Source organism: Chelonia mydas, chromosome 10 (assembly GCF_015237465.2).
Source record: "Chelonia mydas isolate rCheMyd1 chromosome 10, rCheMyd1.pri.v2, whole genome shotgun sequence".
Taxonomy (NCBI): Eukaryota; Metazoa; Chordata; order Testudines; family Cheloniidae; genus Chelonia; species Chelonia mydas.
Genome location: NC_051250.2, coordinates 57,366,630 through 57,386,936, shown reverse-complemented (window position 1 = coordinate 57,386,936; position 20,307 = coordinate 57,366,630). Strand labels below are relative to the sequence as shown.

Below are 20,307 nucleotides of genomic sequence, written 5' to 3'. Positions count from 1 at the left end.
GGTGGTGAAAAATGATGCCACATTTTCTAATACAGGCTCACTTATATAATAAATATGCATCATTTGTTCTGAATTGCATGGTTTAGTAGTCTTCAATAGAGACGAACTGGAAATCATGCAAAACAAAAAAACCAACAACCTTTTACAATGTTCATGCAAGTCTTGGTATGAAAAGTCACTATAAAATAAACTAGTCAATCTTAGATGTTTTCTTGAACATTGAGTACGGCATCCTATCCAGTCAAGTTCAGTCCATCCCAGGATGAGCAGTTGTAGAATGCTGGGTCTATTTTGTGCAGTTAAAAGGCAATTTAACTAGAATGGGAGGTTCACCGGTAATGGTGGCTGTTGTCATGAGCCTAGGCAACATACAGAGATACTGTGTAGTATCTTCTTATGGTGACAGCATGCAGGAAGGAGAAGAGAAGAATATATCCCAAAAGATTCCTCTCCAACCAGGCCCATAGCCAGCTAACCACAGCTGATAGAGCGTTTGTGAAGTGAAGGACACACCCCACTTCCATTGCTATATGTCTTTTAGACTTGACCATTACAGAGAATCTGGATTGATGTAAAAGCAAATGGGAACTTGGGAGGTCCTTCCTGGAGAAACACTGAAATATCTGGTGTAATTCCCCGCAGTTTAGACAAGTTTAGGGACATTTCTAATGAGGGATTTTCTGCAAAATCTGGGTGTTCTGTATTTACTGTTTTTCCACCTAGAGTGAGAGGGAGTTGGAGGCTGCTGGTGGGAAAGACCTTCTTGTAGTGAAGAAGAGGCACAGAGGGACTCCTTTTGGGAAATATTTTCTTCTCCTGTCAGGAGTTGCTGCTGCTCCACAAATAGGCCAGGCTCCTCCCATTTCAATCTCCCTGGTTTGTCAAATTCTCACACTTCACCGTCCCTGGAGGAGCAGAAGCCCTGGAGGAGCTGTTGATTCCCCCAGACCAAGGAGAAGGGAAACACCTTCTGATTTTAGCAATGGAGGGGAACTGCCCCCACCCACTTTGATCCCTATATATATATGAATAATAACAAAAATTAAGTCCCTCAAGTAAGGTCTTTGAGGCAGGGACTCCCTTTTTGTTCTGTTTGTACAGTGCCTAGCACACTGGGGTCCTGGTCCGTGATTGGGACTCCTAGGAACTACTGCAATACAAAGAACAAATAATGTCATCAGTAGCTCAGTGGCTAACGTACTGACCAGTTTGTAAGTGGGAAGAGTACAACTTTATTTTAATAGTAAATGCACCACTGCTGTAGAATCTTGCAAGATTGTTTACAGTTAAAACATGCAGAAAGAAAAACACATTTTCTTCAAGTGTTTTTAGATATTAGTGTCATCTGCTCTACCTCTTCAGATGGAAACCATAGATAGACCTATAATCCAGAAACTATCATTCACACAAAGCACATTTCAGTGTCCAGATCACTTTTGGTGGTTTTGCTTCTACAGCGTTGAAGGCATTACAGGAAATAAAACCTATTCCTTTCTCATCACTCTGGACATCGACATTGGTGAGCTAATGATGATCAAATTCAAATGGGAAGGAACTGCAGTTTGGGAAAGTATCTGGGACACAGTTCAAACTATCATCCCCTGGACAAAGGGCAACCGTCGACCAGGACTTATTGTAAAGACAATAAGAGTCAAAGCAGGAGAAACACAGCAAAAGTAGGTGTTATAGAAATCACTTTTTGGAATAATTAAGGAGCAGTGTGGGCACAAATCTTGAATTATCAGATGTAAAATAACTAAGACTACAACTTTTGAGATATGCAAAGAAAATAAACCTCACTTTACTCCAATTCACTAAACACCACCCACTGTGCCTGTCCATCACACTTGTCTGTCTCCCAGATGAGTTTAAATACATCAGTGGGTGGGATAGGGAGACATAAAAGAACTTACAAACTGCTTTGTAGCAATGGAAGGTGCAGGGAGTGGGCTTGGTTTTCACTGGCTACGTATAGAAGAAGCAGGCTTTGGTCTGCTCATATTTTGTGTATGTCGAGTATGAGGAGGGTGACACGGCTGCATCATAAATCCAGTTGTGATTCAAAATAGAGCTGAATTCAAGGATTAACGTGCACCTTTAGATATGCCCAGGCCTGAAAAAAATCACAGGATATTTGTAGGCCTAAAACTGAACTTTTTAGATAATTGATTGCCTACATGTGGACTCCTGTTCTCTGACAGCAGCCTCTTTACCAGCTGAACTCTTTGGAAGTCGCAACCCACCTAGCAACAAGCTTTGAGCACTATGGGTATGTCTTCACTGCAGAGTTAACTGGGCCAATCACCTGTGTTAGCCTAACGAAGGCGTGAGCAGCCACTCTGCAAAGTGATTCAGTCCTCTCTGGTGCAGCACGCACCCGTGGGAGTCAGCAGGACTTCTGGGGGCATGTCCCATGGTGCTTTATGCGGCAGGAATCTGAGCTGCTCTCTGATTGTTTCCCAATGAACTGGGGAAATTGGGAGAACTTGTCTGGCCTTCCAGGCACGTGGAGGAATTGTGGAAAGGCCTTTGAGACCTATCAGCACTTGAGTGGTTTCATCTGCAGGCTCATTACAAAGTAGGGGGGCCACTAGCTCAAGTGAAAATGGTGCTTGAGTCCTAGCGTATACCCCCAGCTTGGACAACTAGCCCTGGTTTTAAGCACCACAAACTCTGGTGAGAGGGTTTTATGTGAGAGAGGATTAGAGACAACACGAAAGTAAGAGCCTAAGTTAACTCTGCAGTGAAGATTTTCCCTAATACAATTGATGACCAAAGGCAGCTTGCTTTTCTTTTTCTTTTTTTACATAGAATGTACCTGTCAGAGTCCCTAGGGACCACACAATATCTTTGAAAAGACACACATTGTTAACGAATGGTAGCTTTATAAAGACAACTCCTCCCCTTCCCCCCCATCGCCTGCCCCAACAATAACTCCCCCCCAGGGAAAAGCCAGGGTGCCTTACATCATGCTCAGAAGGGCAACAGAGGAGGAAGCAGATTTCAGAACTGTGCAGTCTCCTGGCTGATTATTGATTACATTAATTTAACACAAGAAGTCTGTTTTCTGATAAACTTGGTAGATTTTCTCACATTAGTTTCTTTTGCCCTGGTCCAGTCTCTGACAGATGAGCTGCTACTACCGCTATGTGTGCAGTATTAAAACTTATGTGGAGGCCCCTGCATGGTTGGCTTGCGTGTTAGTGAATTCCTTCCTCTACAGAGATAGTGGAATTTCCATGGTGGGTTAAGTATCCACATACAGAGATACTGGAGAGGAAAAGCACCATACCTAACAACATTGATCACTGCCAGTGTTTGGCAGTCACTCCTGTACTCTGTGCTGCCATTTTTCTGGTGCTGTAGATGAAGTGATGAATTTGGTCAGGCGAACTGTAAAATCATTGCATTCTGCTAGGAGTTAGATTTTCTTGAGTAAAAACTTCTAAATGCAAGGTGAGGTTTCATGGTTTTCAAGAGCTATTACATCACCCCCCATAGACAAACCACTACAGTACCAGTAACATCAGTGCTTATATTTGTGAAATGGTTTGTCTATAAAAAAAAAAAAAGGAAAATTTCAGCCAGATATGTTTGTAATGACTGCCACTGCTTTAACCTCCTGAGAACTAGCCATTTTAATTAAGGTTAAATGAGAACAAATTGTCCTACTTTGCAGAAGGCTTCAACCCTGAAGGGACAATTATATTGGTCTTGCTCCAAAGAGCTCAGGAAAGACCTCACAGCCACCAATAATATCTATTGCAGATCATTGAGGGTACCTCTACCATCTGCAGAGCCATAGTTCCCTGGTGCTGATTTGAAAGAGTGACTTACAGAAATTTACATAGTGCTTCAAACCTGAAGAAAAAAATTATACATTTACTTGACCACTATCTTTGTGCTCCTTTTGCTCTTACTCAAAACATTTGTTTTATAAATATTTTCCTCCTCACAGAACAGCATCTCCGACTTGGTCCTGCCATAGAGTATTAATCCTGAGTTTTTAACATCTCATGTTGGTATGAAAATGATAATGGACCAGTATTAACTTAGCTAAGTTTGCTGCAGGATCAAATTGGAGAGGAAGACGCATTGGGCATGACAGAGAGACATGGTCCAACCGGAGTTTTGATAGTTTAAGAAAATGTATACAAAATGTGAAAGGAATGTGTGTCTGCTCTGTTTGAAATTCTTTCCTAAAGAGGAAGGTTCTTCCCTGACACTGTTGTGTGTGCCAATAATGTGCTGCAAGAGGACTCTCAAAATAGTTCAAAAGAATTACAATACTTGTGTGCTGCTTAGAGATTCCCACTGGAGTAGATAAGGCTGGGGGTTGTGGGGGTTGGCACCACAAAACTTTGTAGGTGTTTTAGATACAGAAAACAATGCCAAAGGTCGTTGGGTAAGTGGAACTGGATTTTGGTGCTGAGGATGTTGTAATAGGGGCTGACGAGATGCTATTCTCTTTGTATGAAATCTAGAACTTCATGGGAACTTAAATAACACCGTTGCTGAAATTGTGCTTTGGGGTGAGTGAAAGCTTACTAGGTATTTCTAAAAGGAAGCACAAGGAATACTCAAGGGGAAATCTCTCTTTGAAAGAAATGTAGGGGTGTATTTAAATCATTTACCAAAACTCCCTTGGCGAGTCCAAACTGCATGAATTTAATCATTAGCATATTGGGAATTTTAGATTATAAAATACTAGAAAAAACAAACCATATGTTTTGATTAGTCTTCCACTTTCCCAGGCACTTGAACAAACTGTTAACTATATTTTCATATCCACATTTTAATCATTTGAAACATTTGTTTGTAATGGTTTCATGTGCTAGATTTTCCCTTTGTGTAGAAGAGTGGGACACGTGTCAATGAATGCTTTTTCAATAATGCTTCTTAAAGAGCAGAGGAGGGATGTTCAAGGATGGGCTAAGCTTTCAGCTTCCTTTGAGACCTCATCCTCACAGCCTCAAAATGTTATTATGGCTACATTTATACAAAGATTTTTTCACTAAAATGTCCATCTATTGCTATTAATGTTTCAGCATCACACATGGTAGCAAGAGTGGGAGACCACTAGTGTAGGGTCCAGGCAGCTGCTGCTGTTTTAAGCACCATATTATCTATCAGAACAGATCTACATAACCTGATTTATGGCCCTAGTGGCCATCAGCAAAAATTTCTTCATGAAGACAAGACTCACGAGAACTAGCATAAACATACAGAAGCAGTAAACTAAATACACAGGAATCACCTATGCCTCACCTACTCCCCCCTACCCTGTTCTAAATACTTTGCTGCCAGATGTACATTCATAATTAAAAGCAAATGAAAACAATTAGGTATCTTATTAAAAAAGCAGAAAAAGAAGTTGAAGTCAAGAATACTATGGGGAACAGAACATTTACACAAAGAAATGTCCAAAAAAGGTAACTTATACTTTGTGTTTTCTATTTAGAATGACATTTTGTTCTCAAAGTGTTGACAACGTGCACCTGCATCCAGCCCAAGAGAAAACTTTTGTGAGATGTGCAAACAGCTCTCGGAGACTAAAGAGAAAATTCAGATTAGCAAGAACATGAACAGAGCTGCTGTCAAGCGTTAGTAAAATCCCACACCTACAACAATAGTTCAAACATTTTAAATATACCAAGTTTAACAAAAAACAATGTACACCGACAGTTCCAGAGGGAACAAGACAAAAATAAAAAATTAATTTTATTTTTGGGATACAACAGTATACTGAAATATGCATTTTGTTTGTCCTTAAAGCTATTCCCAAACAGATCAGCTTGCAATTTCTTAGTCAATATCATGTGTTTATATCTAAATTGTTTTGAAATGCGGAAAGAGAAAACCTGTTCAGGGGAAATGCAAACATGGTTACTTCAAAAGACTCTTGCTAAAAGCTGCCGTTGAACACAAGGCAGATTTCATGTTGCTGACTCTTTAAAAAGCAATTTGCTTTCCAACTAGACAACTTGGAACAACAACAATTTGCGTACTCCAAGGTAGAAAACAATTTTATTAGCCACAAAACAAGTAGTTCACTGGGGTGAAATAATTCACAGGCTCCATGGGTCAAACCTGAATATTATCAGCTAAAGCATAGTTGAATTACTTACTAATGAACTTGGTGTGTAAATCACTTACTGCAAAAATATTCTTACTGAAGAGAGAAAATTCTCACACCTATAGAAAACTTTTATGAGCTTTTAACTGAATAGCTTGCTAACATTCATGAGCTAAGGAGTTATGAAGGTGACAGGCTCATCCTTGTCTGATACCCAATAAAACTTACAGCGTTATGAGCCAAATAATTGTACCTTTAAGAACATGTTTCATTTAAGTTTATTCTATTGGAAAATGCTTTGCTGTTCAATGTAGTGACAGAAATATTTTAAACTAATTTGCTTTGAAGAAATGCTTAGTGTACATTCCAGCTGATAGTCCTATTTGCAGTCATGTTCAGTGAACTTCTGCACGTAAATCCTTTTCATCATGCTAATGTAAACTCTAAAGTTATGTAAAATTTTCACAGTAGACTAACATGATTTACAAATGAAAAATTGTAAAACTTCAGCCATCTTCATTACATTCAGAGAATTATGAAACTTCAAGATTATGTATTTCCATTATTTCCTGTATCAATAGAAAATATGGAAAAAAGAAATAGCCCTAAATTTCCTTAGAAAATTTTTATTTTCAGTTTATGATTGCATGTGGTAATCAGAAAAATAGTGTTTTGACACTACATTGGTCATTTTGTTATGTCAGAAATCAAAATTTATCATTACAAGTTTGTTTTTACTACTGTGATGTTTAATTTTATTAAAGTCTTTAAGGAATCTGAAATGTTATTCTTAAATAGTGAAAAATGTTTATGGTTGCTGGTGGTCACAAGGCCAGAAACAAGCCATATTGTCACACCAAAACCAGATAAATGTTAATAAAAAATGTACAGAAATTACGAGTCAGGATATTGAAAGATGTGGAAAATCAACAATTTAGGCAGATCTATCAATCTTTAAATTAGTGAGCAATTACTAAGGGCAGGTCTACACTACAAAATTAAGACTACGTAAGTTACGTTGATATTCAGCTGCCTCAGTAATTAAATCACTTTTGCATGTCCACACTGTACTCTTTGGGTCAGCAGTGTATGACCTCACTACCAGTGCTTGCATCAAGGCAGAGAGCAGTGCACCATGGGTAGCTATCCCACTGTGCAACTTGCCACCACCTAGTGCAGGGTATTTTGGGAAGGGATTGCAGTGCTTCATGGGGGCAAAGGAGTTGTGCACAGGTGACGGGGAACATGCTTTCAATGTCTCATGATGCCGATAAGATTTTGGGATAGAGAAAACTGCATCCCACGATGTTTCGCACCTCTTCTCAAAAGCCCCACAAACATGCGCCTCTGCCATCACCATGTGAAGCATGGATCATAGAATATCAGGGTTGGAAGGGACCTCAGGAGGTCATCTAGTCCAACCCCCTGCTCAAAGCAGGACCAATCCCCAATTAAATCATCCCAGCCAGGGCTTTGTCAAGCCTGACCTTAAAAACTTCTAAGGAAGGAGATTCTACCACCTCCCTAGGTAACGCATTCCAGTGTTTCACCACCCTCCTAGTGAAAAAGTTTTTCCTAATATCCAACCTAAACCTCCTCCACTGCAACTTGAGACCATTACTCCTTGTCCTGTCCTCTTCTACCACTGAGAATAGTCTAGAACCATCCTCTCTGGAACCACCTCTCAGGTAGTTGAAAGCAGCTATCAAATCTCCCCTCATTCTTCTCTTCTGCAGACTAAACAATCCCAGTTCCCTCAGTCTCTCCTCATAAGTCATGTGTTCCAGACCCCTAATCATTTTTGTTGCCCTTCGCTGGACTCTCTCCAATTTATCCACATCCTTCTTGTAGTGTGGGGCCCAAAACTGGACACAGTACTCCAGATGAGGCCTCACCAATGTCGAATTGAGGGGGACGATCACGTCCCTCGATCTGCTCGCTATGCCCCTACTTATACATCCCAAAATGCCATTGGCCTTCTTGGCAACAAGGGCACACTGCTGACTCATATCCAGCTTCTCGTCCACTGTCACCCCTAGGTCCTTTTCCGCAGAACTGCTGCCTAGCCATTCGGTCCCGCCCAGCTCTCCACTATTGTGATGAGTGTTGCGAGCATAATGCACCTGATCATGCAGTATTTGAAGAGCTGCCAGAGGAGCCACAGGGGAACATGATGATTCCTTGGAAGCTAATGTGCTGTAGGACATAGAAACAATTCAAGGTTGTTGTTGGCATCCATGGAGAGGCTGCAGATGGTGCAGCAACACCAAACTGAGACCTGCTCTGACAGTGGAGAAGTGAGTGGCAATCGCTGTGTGGAAGCTTGCAACATCAGATTGATTCCCCACAGATGGGTAGAAATTTGGAATTGGGAAATCCACTACGGGGGTTGCTGTGATGCAAGTGTGCAGGGCCATCAACTGCATCCTGCTACGAAGGACTGAGACTCTGGATGGTTTTGCAGCAATGGGGTTCCCGAACTGCAGCGGGGCGCTAAATGCTATGCATATCCCTATTTTGGCACCAGACCACCTTGCCACAGAGTACATCAACAGAAAGGGCTACTCTTCTATGGCATTGCAAGCACTGGTGGATTACTGGGGACGCTTTACCGACATCAATGCGTGATGGTCAGGGAAGGTGCATGACTCACGCATCTTTAAGAACACAGGACTATTCAGAAAGCTGTAAGCAGGGATTTTTTTTTCCAGACCAGAGAATTACCATTGGGGATGTTGAAATGCTTTATAAATACAGGGGAAAGAACCTCTGAAAGGGAAAGAACAATCATTTTCATTTCACAAACACATACACCAACAGCCCCTCTCACAGGGGAATGTAGGTCACCTGTGAATATCTGTCCTCTCCCCCATATGGAATGGTAGGGTAGTGCAGCAGCCCCAACCACCATATGGAATGTGTGTGTGTGGGGGGGGATATAGGGAGGTCCCAGAATGCAGTTCTCTATAAGCTGCAGAGGGAGGTGCATGGGGCTGTTGAACCTGAAGGCCAACAAGAGTCTCCAGCATGTCTGCTTGCTGCTTGAGAAGTGCTAGTATCTCCTGCTGCACATCTCTCTCCTTTCTCTGTGCTCTTCTCCTATCCTCTCCATCCCTGTCCACGAGGGTGATCCTCCAAGCCCTGTGCTTGGTATCCGAAGCACCAGAGGCTTGCAAGATCTCTTGGAACATGTCATTGTGTCCTCTTCCTTCTCCTCCTCATCTGGCTGAGCTGCTCTGCTAGTGTGGATGGAGACACCCTCTCAAGGCCACATTTCCACTTGCAAAAGATACAGTGCACAGAGGTACTATTGAGAGTGTTTTCACAAGATCAATGGAAACTTGGTCTATACTGAACTTGCTCCCTTGAGCCACACAAGTTACAAACACTACAGTCTCACTTCTCCTTGGGATTCATACAGCATGGCAGCAGTCGCGGGGTGTGGGGGAGAAGGGGGCTGAGTTGGGACAATAAAGCAGGGTAGCTCATGGGCATGAGTATATGCGGATAGGGTAATTGAACTGAATACTGGCACTGTTTTCCACAAGTGGTGGTGATTTTAGCTGACATCTCACTCCTGAATGGAGGCTGAACGGGAACCGCTCCTGCATATGTCCAGAGGCAGACCAGGTCTATATGCTGCTCGCCAGTGTGCTGCAATGGTGCCTGCTTAAGAATTGCTGAGTGACATGGAAAATGTCCTACCGTGGCAGAAGAAATAAGTTAGCCCTCCCCAGAAATCTTCAGCTGAGGATTGCAGGCTACATCCAGGAAAGTTTCCTTGAGATCTCTATGGAGGACTCAAGGAACAGACCAGTGCACATAAACCAACTCTTCTGCGAGGCTCCCCTCTGCCTAACCGTACAGAGGATTGAGAAGCAAATAGCAACTTTACCTCCATTGGTTATTTCACTACCTCTTCTAGCACAATTGAAAAAGAGTAAATGACCAGATGTGCCCCTGCAATATCAAAGCAAACTGCATACTTACCAGAGATTCCTTCCCCTGCATCAGGCTCACCTATGCTGGACTGTAGGGACAGACTAGACTGCTCTGGCATCAAAACAGGTCCTGGCTCACCGCACCACTGGATCTCCCCCCCCATCACTGTCCCCCATAGTCCTCCTCTTTCTCATCCTCTCTGTTCACTTCAGGAGCCTGTGACTCCCACTCCCCTAAAGTATCCACGTGGCTCTTGGTGGTAGTGGTAGGGTCTGTGCTGACAATGGCATGCAGCAATTTGTAAAAGCGGCATGTCTGCAATTGTCAGCCTCCTTTGCCTTCTGGTACACCTGCCACGGGTCCTTGGCTCCCACACAGCACTGCTGCAGATCCCTCTTGTAGCCCTCCTCTCCCCATGCCCCGAGCAATCTGCTCGGAGATATCGATGTTTCTACGTCTGAATTGGAGCTGTGCCCGCACAGCTTCTTCTCCCCACACACCCAGGAGATCCACCACCTCCTGTGTACTCCACACGTCTGCAGCACAGAGCCGGCCTGGTCAGCTGCTAGGTGAACTCTCCATGCCGACCAAGCAGGAAATGGAAATTCAACAATTTGCAGGGCTTTAAAAGGGGAGGGGCTTGTATCTGTGTACCTGGCTGCCGGGCAGCGGAGTTCAAAGCAGTGACCAGAGCGGTCATGGTGGGGTATTGTGGGACATCTCCGGGAGGCCACTAAAGTCAATATAAGTAACAGCATCTACACTGACATTGTGTCAACCTAAGAACTACGCTGCTTGAGGAGGTGGAATTATTAAGCTAGCAAAATGGGTGAGTTACATCAGTGGGAGTGACATATTAGTGTAGATCAGGGGTTCTCAAACTGGGGGTCATGAGCTGTCAGCCTCCACCCTCACACCCCACTTCACCTCCAGCATTTATAATAGTATTAAATATAAAAAAATGTGTTTTAAATTTAAAAGGGAGGGGGGAGTCGCATTCAGAGGCTTGCTGTGTGAAAGGGGTCACCAATACAAAAGTTTGAGAACCACCAGTATAGATGCTTACAGAGTTAGGTCAACATAAGCAGCCTTGTGGCAACTTAGCTCTGTCATGTAGGCCAGGACTAAATGTTGAGGTGGAAACGTTTGCTAACAATTCATTAGCAGGGGACTAGACTGGATGACTTCGAGGTCTCTTCCAGCCCTACATTTCTATGATTCTATCTTATTAGCACTCACAGGCTTTTTTAAATAGCTACCATTCATTTAAAATAAGCCATGATCTTAAATTCAGAAACCAAAAGGGTGATCGGTAGCTGGGATATAAGTTGAAGCACACTTAACTGGTGAACAATACACCAGTTTTCTTCCTTGAAAATACACCCAGTTCAGAAGCTGATGTGGCAAAAGCAACGACTACTGGGAATAAGACCCTGACGAGAAGGAAAAAGTCTGCCCAAACTGGCTAAAAGGGCTTTGTGGTCGATGCTGACAGGGACAGATTCTAACCCCAGGAAGAAAATCTTTGGATCTTCAATGGACACAGTAAGTTTTGTGCTTTAATAGGTCTCACTGAAAGAGGAAAGGTTAGATTTTGTTCAGCTCCTGGCACTAAGTTGTTTCTCAGTGCTAGTATCTGATTGCTGCAGAGATCTGACAGTCCAAAATTCAGCCTATGCTTGATACTTGTTCATTATTCTTATGGCTGTGCCTGAATTTCCTCCAGGCCCTGGCAGGCTATGTTCAGTCAAAATCTCTGAAGACTACACTCAAAAGCCATATTAAATAAATCATGCTTGATATGGCATGATTAAAAGAATCTTAAGGCAAGGGGGTCTGCCCAGACATAGGTGTAATGAAGGATCAATTGCCAATTCTGTTGTCAAGCACCAAAGCCACTGGGTACTACTCAGATATTAACTCAAGCTTTCACTTTTATTGGTAGGACCCTACCAAATTCACAGCTGTAAAATCTGGTCTCCCCCGTGAAATCTGGTCTTTTGTGTACTTTCACCCTATACTATACAGATACCATACGGAAGACCAGCATTTCTCAAATTGGGGGTCCTGTCCCAAAAGGGGGCTGCAGGGTGCAGGGTTTGCAAGGTTATTGTAATGGGATTGCGGAATTGCCACCCTTACTTCTGTGCTGCTTTCAGAGCTGGGTGCCCAGAGAGTGGCAGCTGCTGACCAGACGCCCAGCCCCAAAAGCAGTGTCCTGCCAGCAGCAGCGCAGAACTAAGGGAGGCAATACCATACCATGCCATCCTGACTTCTGCTCTGCGGCTGATGGTGGCGGTGCCTTCAGAGCTGGACTCCCAGCCAGCAGCCGCCACTCTCCAGCCGCCCAGCTCTAAAGGCAGCACCACTGCCAGCAGCAGTGCAGAAGTAAGGGTGGCAATACCATGAACCCCCCCTACAACCCCTTTTTGGTCAGGACCCCTACAGTTACAATATCGTGAAATTTCAGATTTAAATATCTGAAATAATGAAATTTACAATTTTTAAAATCCTACGACTGTGAAATTGACCAAAATAGCCCTTGAATTTGGTAGGGCAGTACTTATTGGATCTTTTGAAGCATCCTGTATGAGAAAAAAAGCTGGTGGGAAAGTGTATGAAAGATCCATGTGGGTGAGTCTTGGGAGAGTGAATCAACTAATAAGGCCTGAATGTCCATCATTCTTGAACAGCAGACACCCACTTTTTGGTTGAATGTTTCTAAGTCAGGAACTGAATCACTGACTTTCCATGATATTTAGGCTTCTAAGTGCCTAAAGGCTCGTCTACAATGCACAGCATGGGGTGTGATTTCTAAAGCGTGCTAACAGGTCGTGCACTAACTGGTCCATGTAGACCCTGCTGGTTCACACTGAAAGTTCCTTAGTATACTTTAACATAGTGCTATGGAACTTTCAGTGTACACCAGCAGGGTTTACACAGACCAGCCAGTGCATGGAAGTGAGCTTTAGAATTCACACCCCTGTAGTGTACATAATCCCATGGGGTACACAAGCCCTCCGTCACTTTTGAAAATGGGATTGAAGCACTTTTGAAAATTTTACCTCAAGTACCTTGTATTGAGACTTCCCCCTCCAGTATGCTCTCCTTCAAAAAGTGAGATATGTGGTTATTCACCACCTCTGAGAGGCCTTCATACCTCTAGGAAGCATGACTCTCTGGACCTTTCAAATGTGGTCCCATGTAACCAAGGGAAAACCAGGGGAGAGTTTACACATGAAATTTGGCTTGTTGCACATACTATACATCATCCAAACAGGCTTAAGAGCAGCTGAATCTCCAGACAGACAACTGTGTATTCCATCTTAGAACAAAAAGGTTCTTCTGATACTTGTGGCTATCTGGTTTCCTAGGTGAATTAGCTCTCTGGTGGAAACAGTGTGGCTTTAAATAAAATTAAGAAAACTGTGTACCTCAACTTCTGACATCTATGTAAGTTAAATCCACCTCTTGCTCTGCTTTGACTGTGACATGACCATTGACAGGAAAACGTTAATTCCCTTCCTTCCAGTATCATAAACCACTATACTAACTTGTGAACAGTCTGGGGTGTGTTTACAACGCAAACAGTCCATAGAGCTGTTTCAATAGAAAAATCCCAGGAATTTACAATGAAGGACAAATTTGGATGTGTACGCCTTATGCAGATGTAGAGAGGTCTTGCATTCACTTAGCAGACACCAGATGCTAGTGTCTCCATCTAAAAGTGTACATCTTTACAAACTACATTTCTCTGAGGTGCTAAAGGGCCCACAACTGTCAATCCCCCTTTTCTTAAAAAAAAAACAGTAAAACTGAATATATTCTAAAGAAGAGTTGAAGAAGCAAGTGGTCGGTGGCCATCATATTGTATTGCCAAGTTCATTAAGCTCATCTTGACTGAATTTTTTTCAAGTCCAGGACAGGATAAAGAATGGCTTTTTTGATCAATTCCAACTGTAAATCTCGCTAGATTCTCTTCAAAATTCATAACAGTTCTATCAAACTAGAAAGTTATGATAATTAAAGACATCCAGTATTCCTTCTAGCTTCCTTGAAGGCTGGAAGAATGTTTGTGTTCAGAGGATACTGAACAACTGATCTTGCTTTTATAGCAAGGGCCCAAGGCTAGAACCCAAGTACAATTCCTCTATAAGGCTGAAGTCACAGGCACCCTTTTGCTACTTCATATGATGAAAGGCATCCATATGAAAACTTAAATCTGCCACAAAAGCCACCATAACAGAGAACAGATAACAGCTGATTTTAGGTTTAGTGTCCAAGATATCTATGTACGTGGGCCAACATTTTCAAAATTGTTTTTGTAAATTTAGACAGCCTAAATCCTCATTTAGACACCTAAACAAGTGGCCTATTTTCAGAGACCTGTGGGTGCAAAATATCTTTAAAAATCAGGCCACTTCTTTGAATGCCTAAATGTAAATTTAGGGCCTAACTTTAGGAAAACCAAGTACGAAACATTTGGATAATATCAAGATCTGTACAGAGGCTGCTGAAGCCTCAGCATCAAGGAAACCTCCTTATGACTGCTTGATTTGAAAGAAATCCTCCTGTAAAGAAACCATTATCACAAAACTGGATACCAATGGATAATGCATCTTTGAAGATTTTCTAAAACTGTCAGCTAAGAAAATTAAAAGCAAAATCAACTGAATATATATATAGAAGTTTTAACAAAGCATGTTATCTGCAAATATGCAGCAGCAGTTACTCTCCTTTCATCCAGATTCCCATTTCTCACAAATCCAAGTCTCTAAATACCTTGTCCCAAAAGATTTGAAAGACAAGCTAATCTTGTACAACCAACACTGCTTGCACTACAAGTGTAATCAATTCTAATAAAATCCGAGAAGTTCTAACATAAAAGGTGCCTAGTGTTTATAAACCAGTTACAGAGAGTTCAGATATATTTATAACTTGACTCTCTAAATTCCATTTAAAGTTGCAATTGTCATTCCTGAATACTTGTTAGTGGTGCCTCACTTTTTGTTCACTGAGATTACTGCTCTCTTTCTCTCTTCAAACACAAACATAGAGCTTGAAACCAAACCATATCAAAGTCATTATACCTTAGATATACAAAAGCTAAGTGCTTTTAATCACCTTACATGAACTAATGTTTCCTAGTTCTATTCACCTTTCTTCAAAATTAGTAACTCTCCCCTCTGCTTTCTTTATGTGAGGTGGGAACAGTAATGAAAAAGTGATAGAGCCACTGATTTATAGAGTCTTTGCTGCTTTGATTAACTAGATAAAATGTCATGTTAAAGGAAATCACACGAAGACCTTCTTTTGGACATTCACACCATTCTGGCTGCACATTCTCCCTAAAGGAAAAAAGCTGTTTAATGAATAAAAATGTTTTAGAAGTATAAAGACAACTGAATTCAATTAGCAGCTATATCCTGGGGAAATCAGATTAGTTACCAAAAATAAAGCCATTTACACACACTTACTACAAGGATTAATTTAAAAGAAAACAGGAACCATGTTTTCAAGTGCTTATAAGTCACTTTTCCTAATTTCAGTTCACAGGCATCTTTATCCCTATTTAGGTACCTGAAAAGGTTATCTGGCTTCCAGAGGTGCAGAGCTCCCACTGATAATCTAATAATTCTCTTTGCACCCAACTATACAATTTAATTCTAAGAGCAAGCATTGATGTCAAAATCATGAAAACAGTACATCAAAGCATGCCCAGGAATTCCTTAGATCAATTTCTCAGTTAGGGAAAAAAAAGCTTCAAGCATATATTCCTTAGACCGTACAACCTTTGAACGAAAGATGTGGCTAGCAGGCCTTTTAATATAAATCTTAGCCCAACCAGTTAAAAATCAACCAATTTTCAAAGATCTGTCCACTAAAAATTGAAAGCTACCTATGTTTATAGTTTTAATACAGACAAAAATCAGATTTGCATAGCATGTTTTGAAAACTTATTCATTAGCTATCTTCAGTGAATTTTATATTAATTGTCATAGATAAAATGTCAGAAAGTGAATTTATTTCACAAGATCAAGCCAACTAAAGATCTGCCTTATACATCTTCAGAGTTATTAGCTTAATTTTTAAACATAACAGCAGAGAAGGAGTTTAAAATACTTTGATCAGAAATAAGAAACAAAAGAAAGATAATTTTAGAGCTTTATCTTAAAAAGAGTGTTTCCACGGATAAATTTTACTCTATTTACTGCGTGAAGCTCAAATTGGGAGATGTGGATAACACTTTCTGGTGTATTCATAATGCAGTTATTCTTGTTCTAATTATATCTATGGTGAAAGACAGAAAAAGTAGGAGGATGCAGCATTTGTATACTCCTTTTGCTTTGAGTTTAAAAAGCAAGCAAACCTTCAAGATAATTTCATCAAGTCTATTTATTAATGCATTTCAAGTTTCAAAAAAACCATACATATCTTTGCACAATACTTTATTTTTTGCAATTTTAGTAAAAATTTCCAAAGTGAACAAAAAAAGATACTGTATAAAACACAGTGGACATTAAATTGACAGTAGTATTAGATCTCATCTGTCTTGATCTCTTTTGTTTTACCACATTTTGACTTGCAGTGGAGAGTTCAGTGCACATCTCTTTTCAGAAAACATTTAACTTAGACTCAAAATAAAATAGGGCAGCATGTATCTGCTGAAACCCCACCACAGGATAACACTACGAGCAAAAAATTTACATGTCCCAAAGGTTATCACACTCAAGAAGTTACTAAGAACTCTTGCTGAAAAAAAGTCACCATTTTAGAAATGCAAATCCACTTCCAGTCTTTGCACAGTCTGAAAACAAATGTATTTAAAATGATTTAAAAGCAACTACATACATTTCCAACTTATTAAGACTGTTTGGAATTATTTATAGTCTATGGGGTTTCATGTACAAAATTTGTCTCTAAACCATGTACAAAAAGCTGTATTTTGAAAAAAGTCACCACATACTGTACAAGTTTACAAGGAAGAGATCCCATTATATTCTGTAATATTTTTGGCCTTGCTGGCTTGCGTCACATTATGAGAATGATTGTGTAAACTTTATACTCTTAAAAAAAACAAAACCAAAAAAGAAAGCCTGTCCAACCCTTAATAAATTTTCTCCTAAGCAAAGCCAGGAAAATTATAGCCATTTGCCTCTAATTAGCTTGCAGCTTTTGGAAAACAAGCAATAAATATGTCACAAGCGTAAACTTTTGTAATGCCCCTTTCATTTCTGCATAGCAGTAAGCATGTTAAGACATTAAATGCTTTTGTTTTCTTTTTTAAAAAAATGCCAATTATTTACATTCGTACTAAAAACTTTGGAATGGGACATTGTGCTGTTTGAACTTCACTACTGTTATAAAATATTTAAGGGAAAATCAGTTGGCCTAACTATAATTTTAAATCAGCTACAGTAGCTGAAATATTACTGTATTTTAGTGGTTATTCATTAACAGTATCATGCTGGAAAGTTATCTAAATATTTGATAAATTAAAAAATAGAAACTACAGCTTTTCATCCTTCCCATTTCTTCAGAATCATGAACGTAATTACCACACTACGAATATCTGAACAACCCAAATAAACCAGTTGCAGTCCTTAAAAGAAGTTGTGTAACAGGCATATTTCTCTACTAAAGCACGGAAATATTTCATCCAAATCTTCATTATTTAACAGAATAATCAGACGAAAATTAAAAATACTTATGCTGAACTACAAGAAATCGGACATTTATATAAAATGTAATTTTGAAACATTCTGGCATATGCGAAGTTTGCACAACACCTGTTGCATGTACTCCCAAAAGAGCATTCAAACTTGTGTGCTATGTTTTAGCAGCTGTTTGATAAAAGATGAAATGAGTACTTGAACCAACTCTGATCCAAATAAAAAAAAGTTTGAATTGATTCAAAACTGCTGTGTAAAGCATTACAGAATCCTTGACCGTTATACACCTCCATCCTCTGTTATCCTGAGTAAGTCAATTAAACAGTAATTTCTTCATTAATAGCGGAAAAGTTTTATAATACAAACATCCATATTGCAATTCTTTTGTTTACAATTGCACACAGAAGTACGGGTGTACATTAGAAATACATGTCTGCATATAACAATTTATATACACTGGCAGGTTATGTCTCCAATGTTGAGGTGGCCTATCTTCCTACCCTTAATTGGCAGTTGAAAAATATATACATATATATTTTCAATTTGTGAATAAAAGTCTTACTAGAACCATGTTTGCCTGCAAGTGAAGAAAATGCAGCAATGAAGAGCAGAAAAGGGGGAAAAAAAACCCATGATAATCTAAGACGTTTGTGCCATTAGGTTAAAAATTTCTGTAAGAAAAATCACTTCTCTCTCTGGAAGGTCCAATAATTAAAAATTAAACTCCTCCACTTGTTTGAGGACATAACATCTTGCCTTTTTTCCTTCTATTTTTTGTTTGAGAGTAAGACTGGGGACAGTGACTTAATAGGTTTTCTTTGGAGTGAAGTTTTCCCATTGTAGGCACTAGGAAGAACCAAGGCAAAATCTGTAGTTAACGTCTCATGTGTCCCATCTGATAACTCTCCCGGGGCCTCTGACGTGGTGGTGGTTGAGTGGTTTGTGGTGGTCTCCTCCTCTTTAAAGTGCCTGTTGTAAACAGAGAAAAAACATGAGTTTTTAGGGAAAAAATAAATCAAAGAATGCATTTTTAAAAGAATGACTGCCAATAAAGTGAAGTACAATTCTGATTAGACAAATTAAATATGGAAGGATATTTTCATGCTTTGTGAAAAGCACAATATTTAAAATTGCAATAAGAAAAGTTTTAACAGAGAACTAGCTATGTGGTATGAACATGTAATATATTGTAAATAAACTGCTACATACAATGATTTTCTGACAGAAAGGTGGTGTAGGGAGAGGGAGTAAAAGGAAGTCTATGTTAGTAATTGCAACTACCACCACTATACTTCCCACATATTCCATATGTTTATAGTCCATATTTTGACTAGGAGGATGCGAGATGTAATTTTCTCTCTGTCTACACAGTAGACCAGATTTGAGAAATAGTTCTATGGGGTTATTATGGCATGAAAAAAGCAACATGCGTAACCTTTTAGTTTCGCAGTGCCAGACTACGAGCTATAGAACTAGCACTACGGTTTCTCAACCGTTTAAAAAGGCCAGGCATATAGTTGAGAATAAAGGCTCTACCTTCTTACTTCTCTGTAGTCTTAATCACTTGGATGTACTTACCTGGGAGTGGTTTAGGAGGAGGCAACTTTGGATTACTGCTCGGAGTATGAACACTGCATATTTTAATGAATCCAGCCATTAACATGATCAGAGCAATTCCCATAAGCAATACTGCCCACCAGTGAGCCTAAAACACATTACAAAACAAGGTTTAAAAAAAAAAAAGACAGTACATTGTTAAATTTATTTGGCTGAATTCTGTAAGGTTTCTCATACAATGAAATATACTAACAAATTACATAAAATAAATTAGTGGCATTAATGAATTTATCTAATAATCATTTAATCACTGTTAGGCATTTATTGCATCTAATCTAGGTGAACATAGACACTAAACTTCCCCAACTTGAAAATAGCTTTTCTGAGCTCTAGCGTTGTTGTTTCACTTAATGATTAATTCTATTGCTATTTTATTATAGTAAAAATTATAGAAGTCACAAATCTTCCAGTGCCAGCTATCTATAAAAGCCAGCACCTCCCATGGATTTGGCAGACATATTCCAAGGCAGTGAGTAAATCAATTCGCAGACTGGAAGAAAAAGCCAAAAGAAAAAGGACAAAGTATTAAGTTGCTGTACTGCAGCTTGGGGCAATTCAGCAACTAGGTAAGAATCTGCATATTTTTCAGAGCTCTTAGCTGACAATCTGGCCTTTGCTTTGCACGCAGAAAGTAATGAAATCTAGCCATAAAGTAAAATTCAGGTACTACTAATGAAAAAATGACAAAACATAACAGAAGACTGCACAAATTGATTCTTAAATGCTGTTGCAATGGAAGTAAATATATTCTAGGGAGAATACACAAAAATATAATCCATGGAAGGAAAGGGCTTTCAGGGAGAAGTCCTTGACTCTGGAATTCATTCCTCCAACACTGGCCAGGATTTATTACTTTCAGGACATACTGTAAACATTTCAGTTTATTAGAAGCTTAAGGAGGAAAAAGTGAAAATGGAGAAGATCTTTTTATGGTACCTTTGATCTGTTGAGTTCATTAAGTGTATTAATAATTCTTAGGCTATGTCTACACTGCGCACC

At 40.0% G+C, this 20,307-nt stretch overlaps 2 protein-coding genes across 2 annotated transcripts in view; one reads left to right on the top strand and one right to left on the bottom strand.

Annotated features, from left to right (window-relative positions):
- Positions 1–7,221, top strand: part of LIPC (lipase C, hepatic type) — a 75,279-nt gene extending 68,058 nt beyond the window's left edge. Inside the window, exons 8-9 of the mRNA XM_007056413.3 lie at positions 1,458–1,676; positions 5,462–7,221. Of these exons, the coding sequence (XP_007056475.2) occupies positions 1,458–1,676; positions 5,462–5,585 (343 nt within the window). The 3' untranslated portion in view covers positions 5,586–7,221. The remainder of the gene's footprint in view (positions 1–1,457; positions 1,677–5,461) is intronic.
- Positions 7,222–16,396: 9,175 nt separating this feature from the next.
- The window catches only part of ADAM10 (ADAM metallopeptidase domain 10), a 120,124-nt gene continuing 116,213 nt past the window's right edge, over positions 16,397–20,307 (bottom strand). The window contains exons 15-16 of the mRNA XM_037910171.2: positions 19,270–19,396; positions 16,397–18,660 (exon numbers count right to left, since the gene is read on the bottom strand). Of these exons, the coding sequence (XP_037766099.1) occupies positions 18,566–18,660; positions 19,270–19,396 (222 nt within the window). The 3' untranslated portion in view covers positions 16,397–18,565. The remainder of the gene's footprint in view (positions 18,661–19,269; positions 19,397–20,307) is intronic.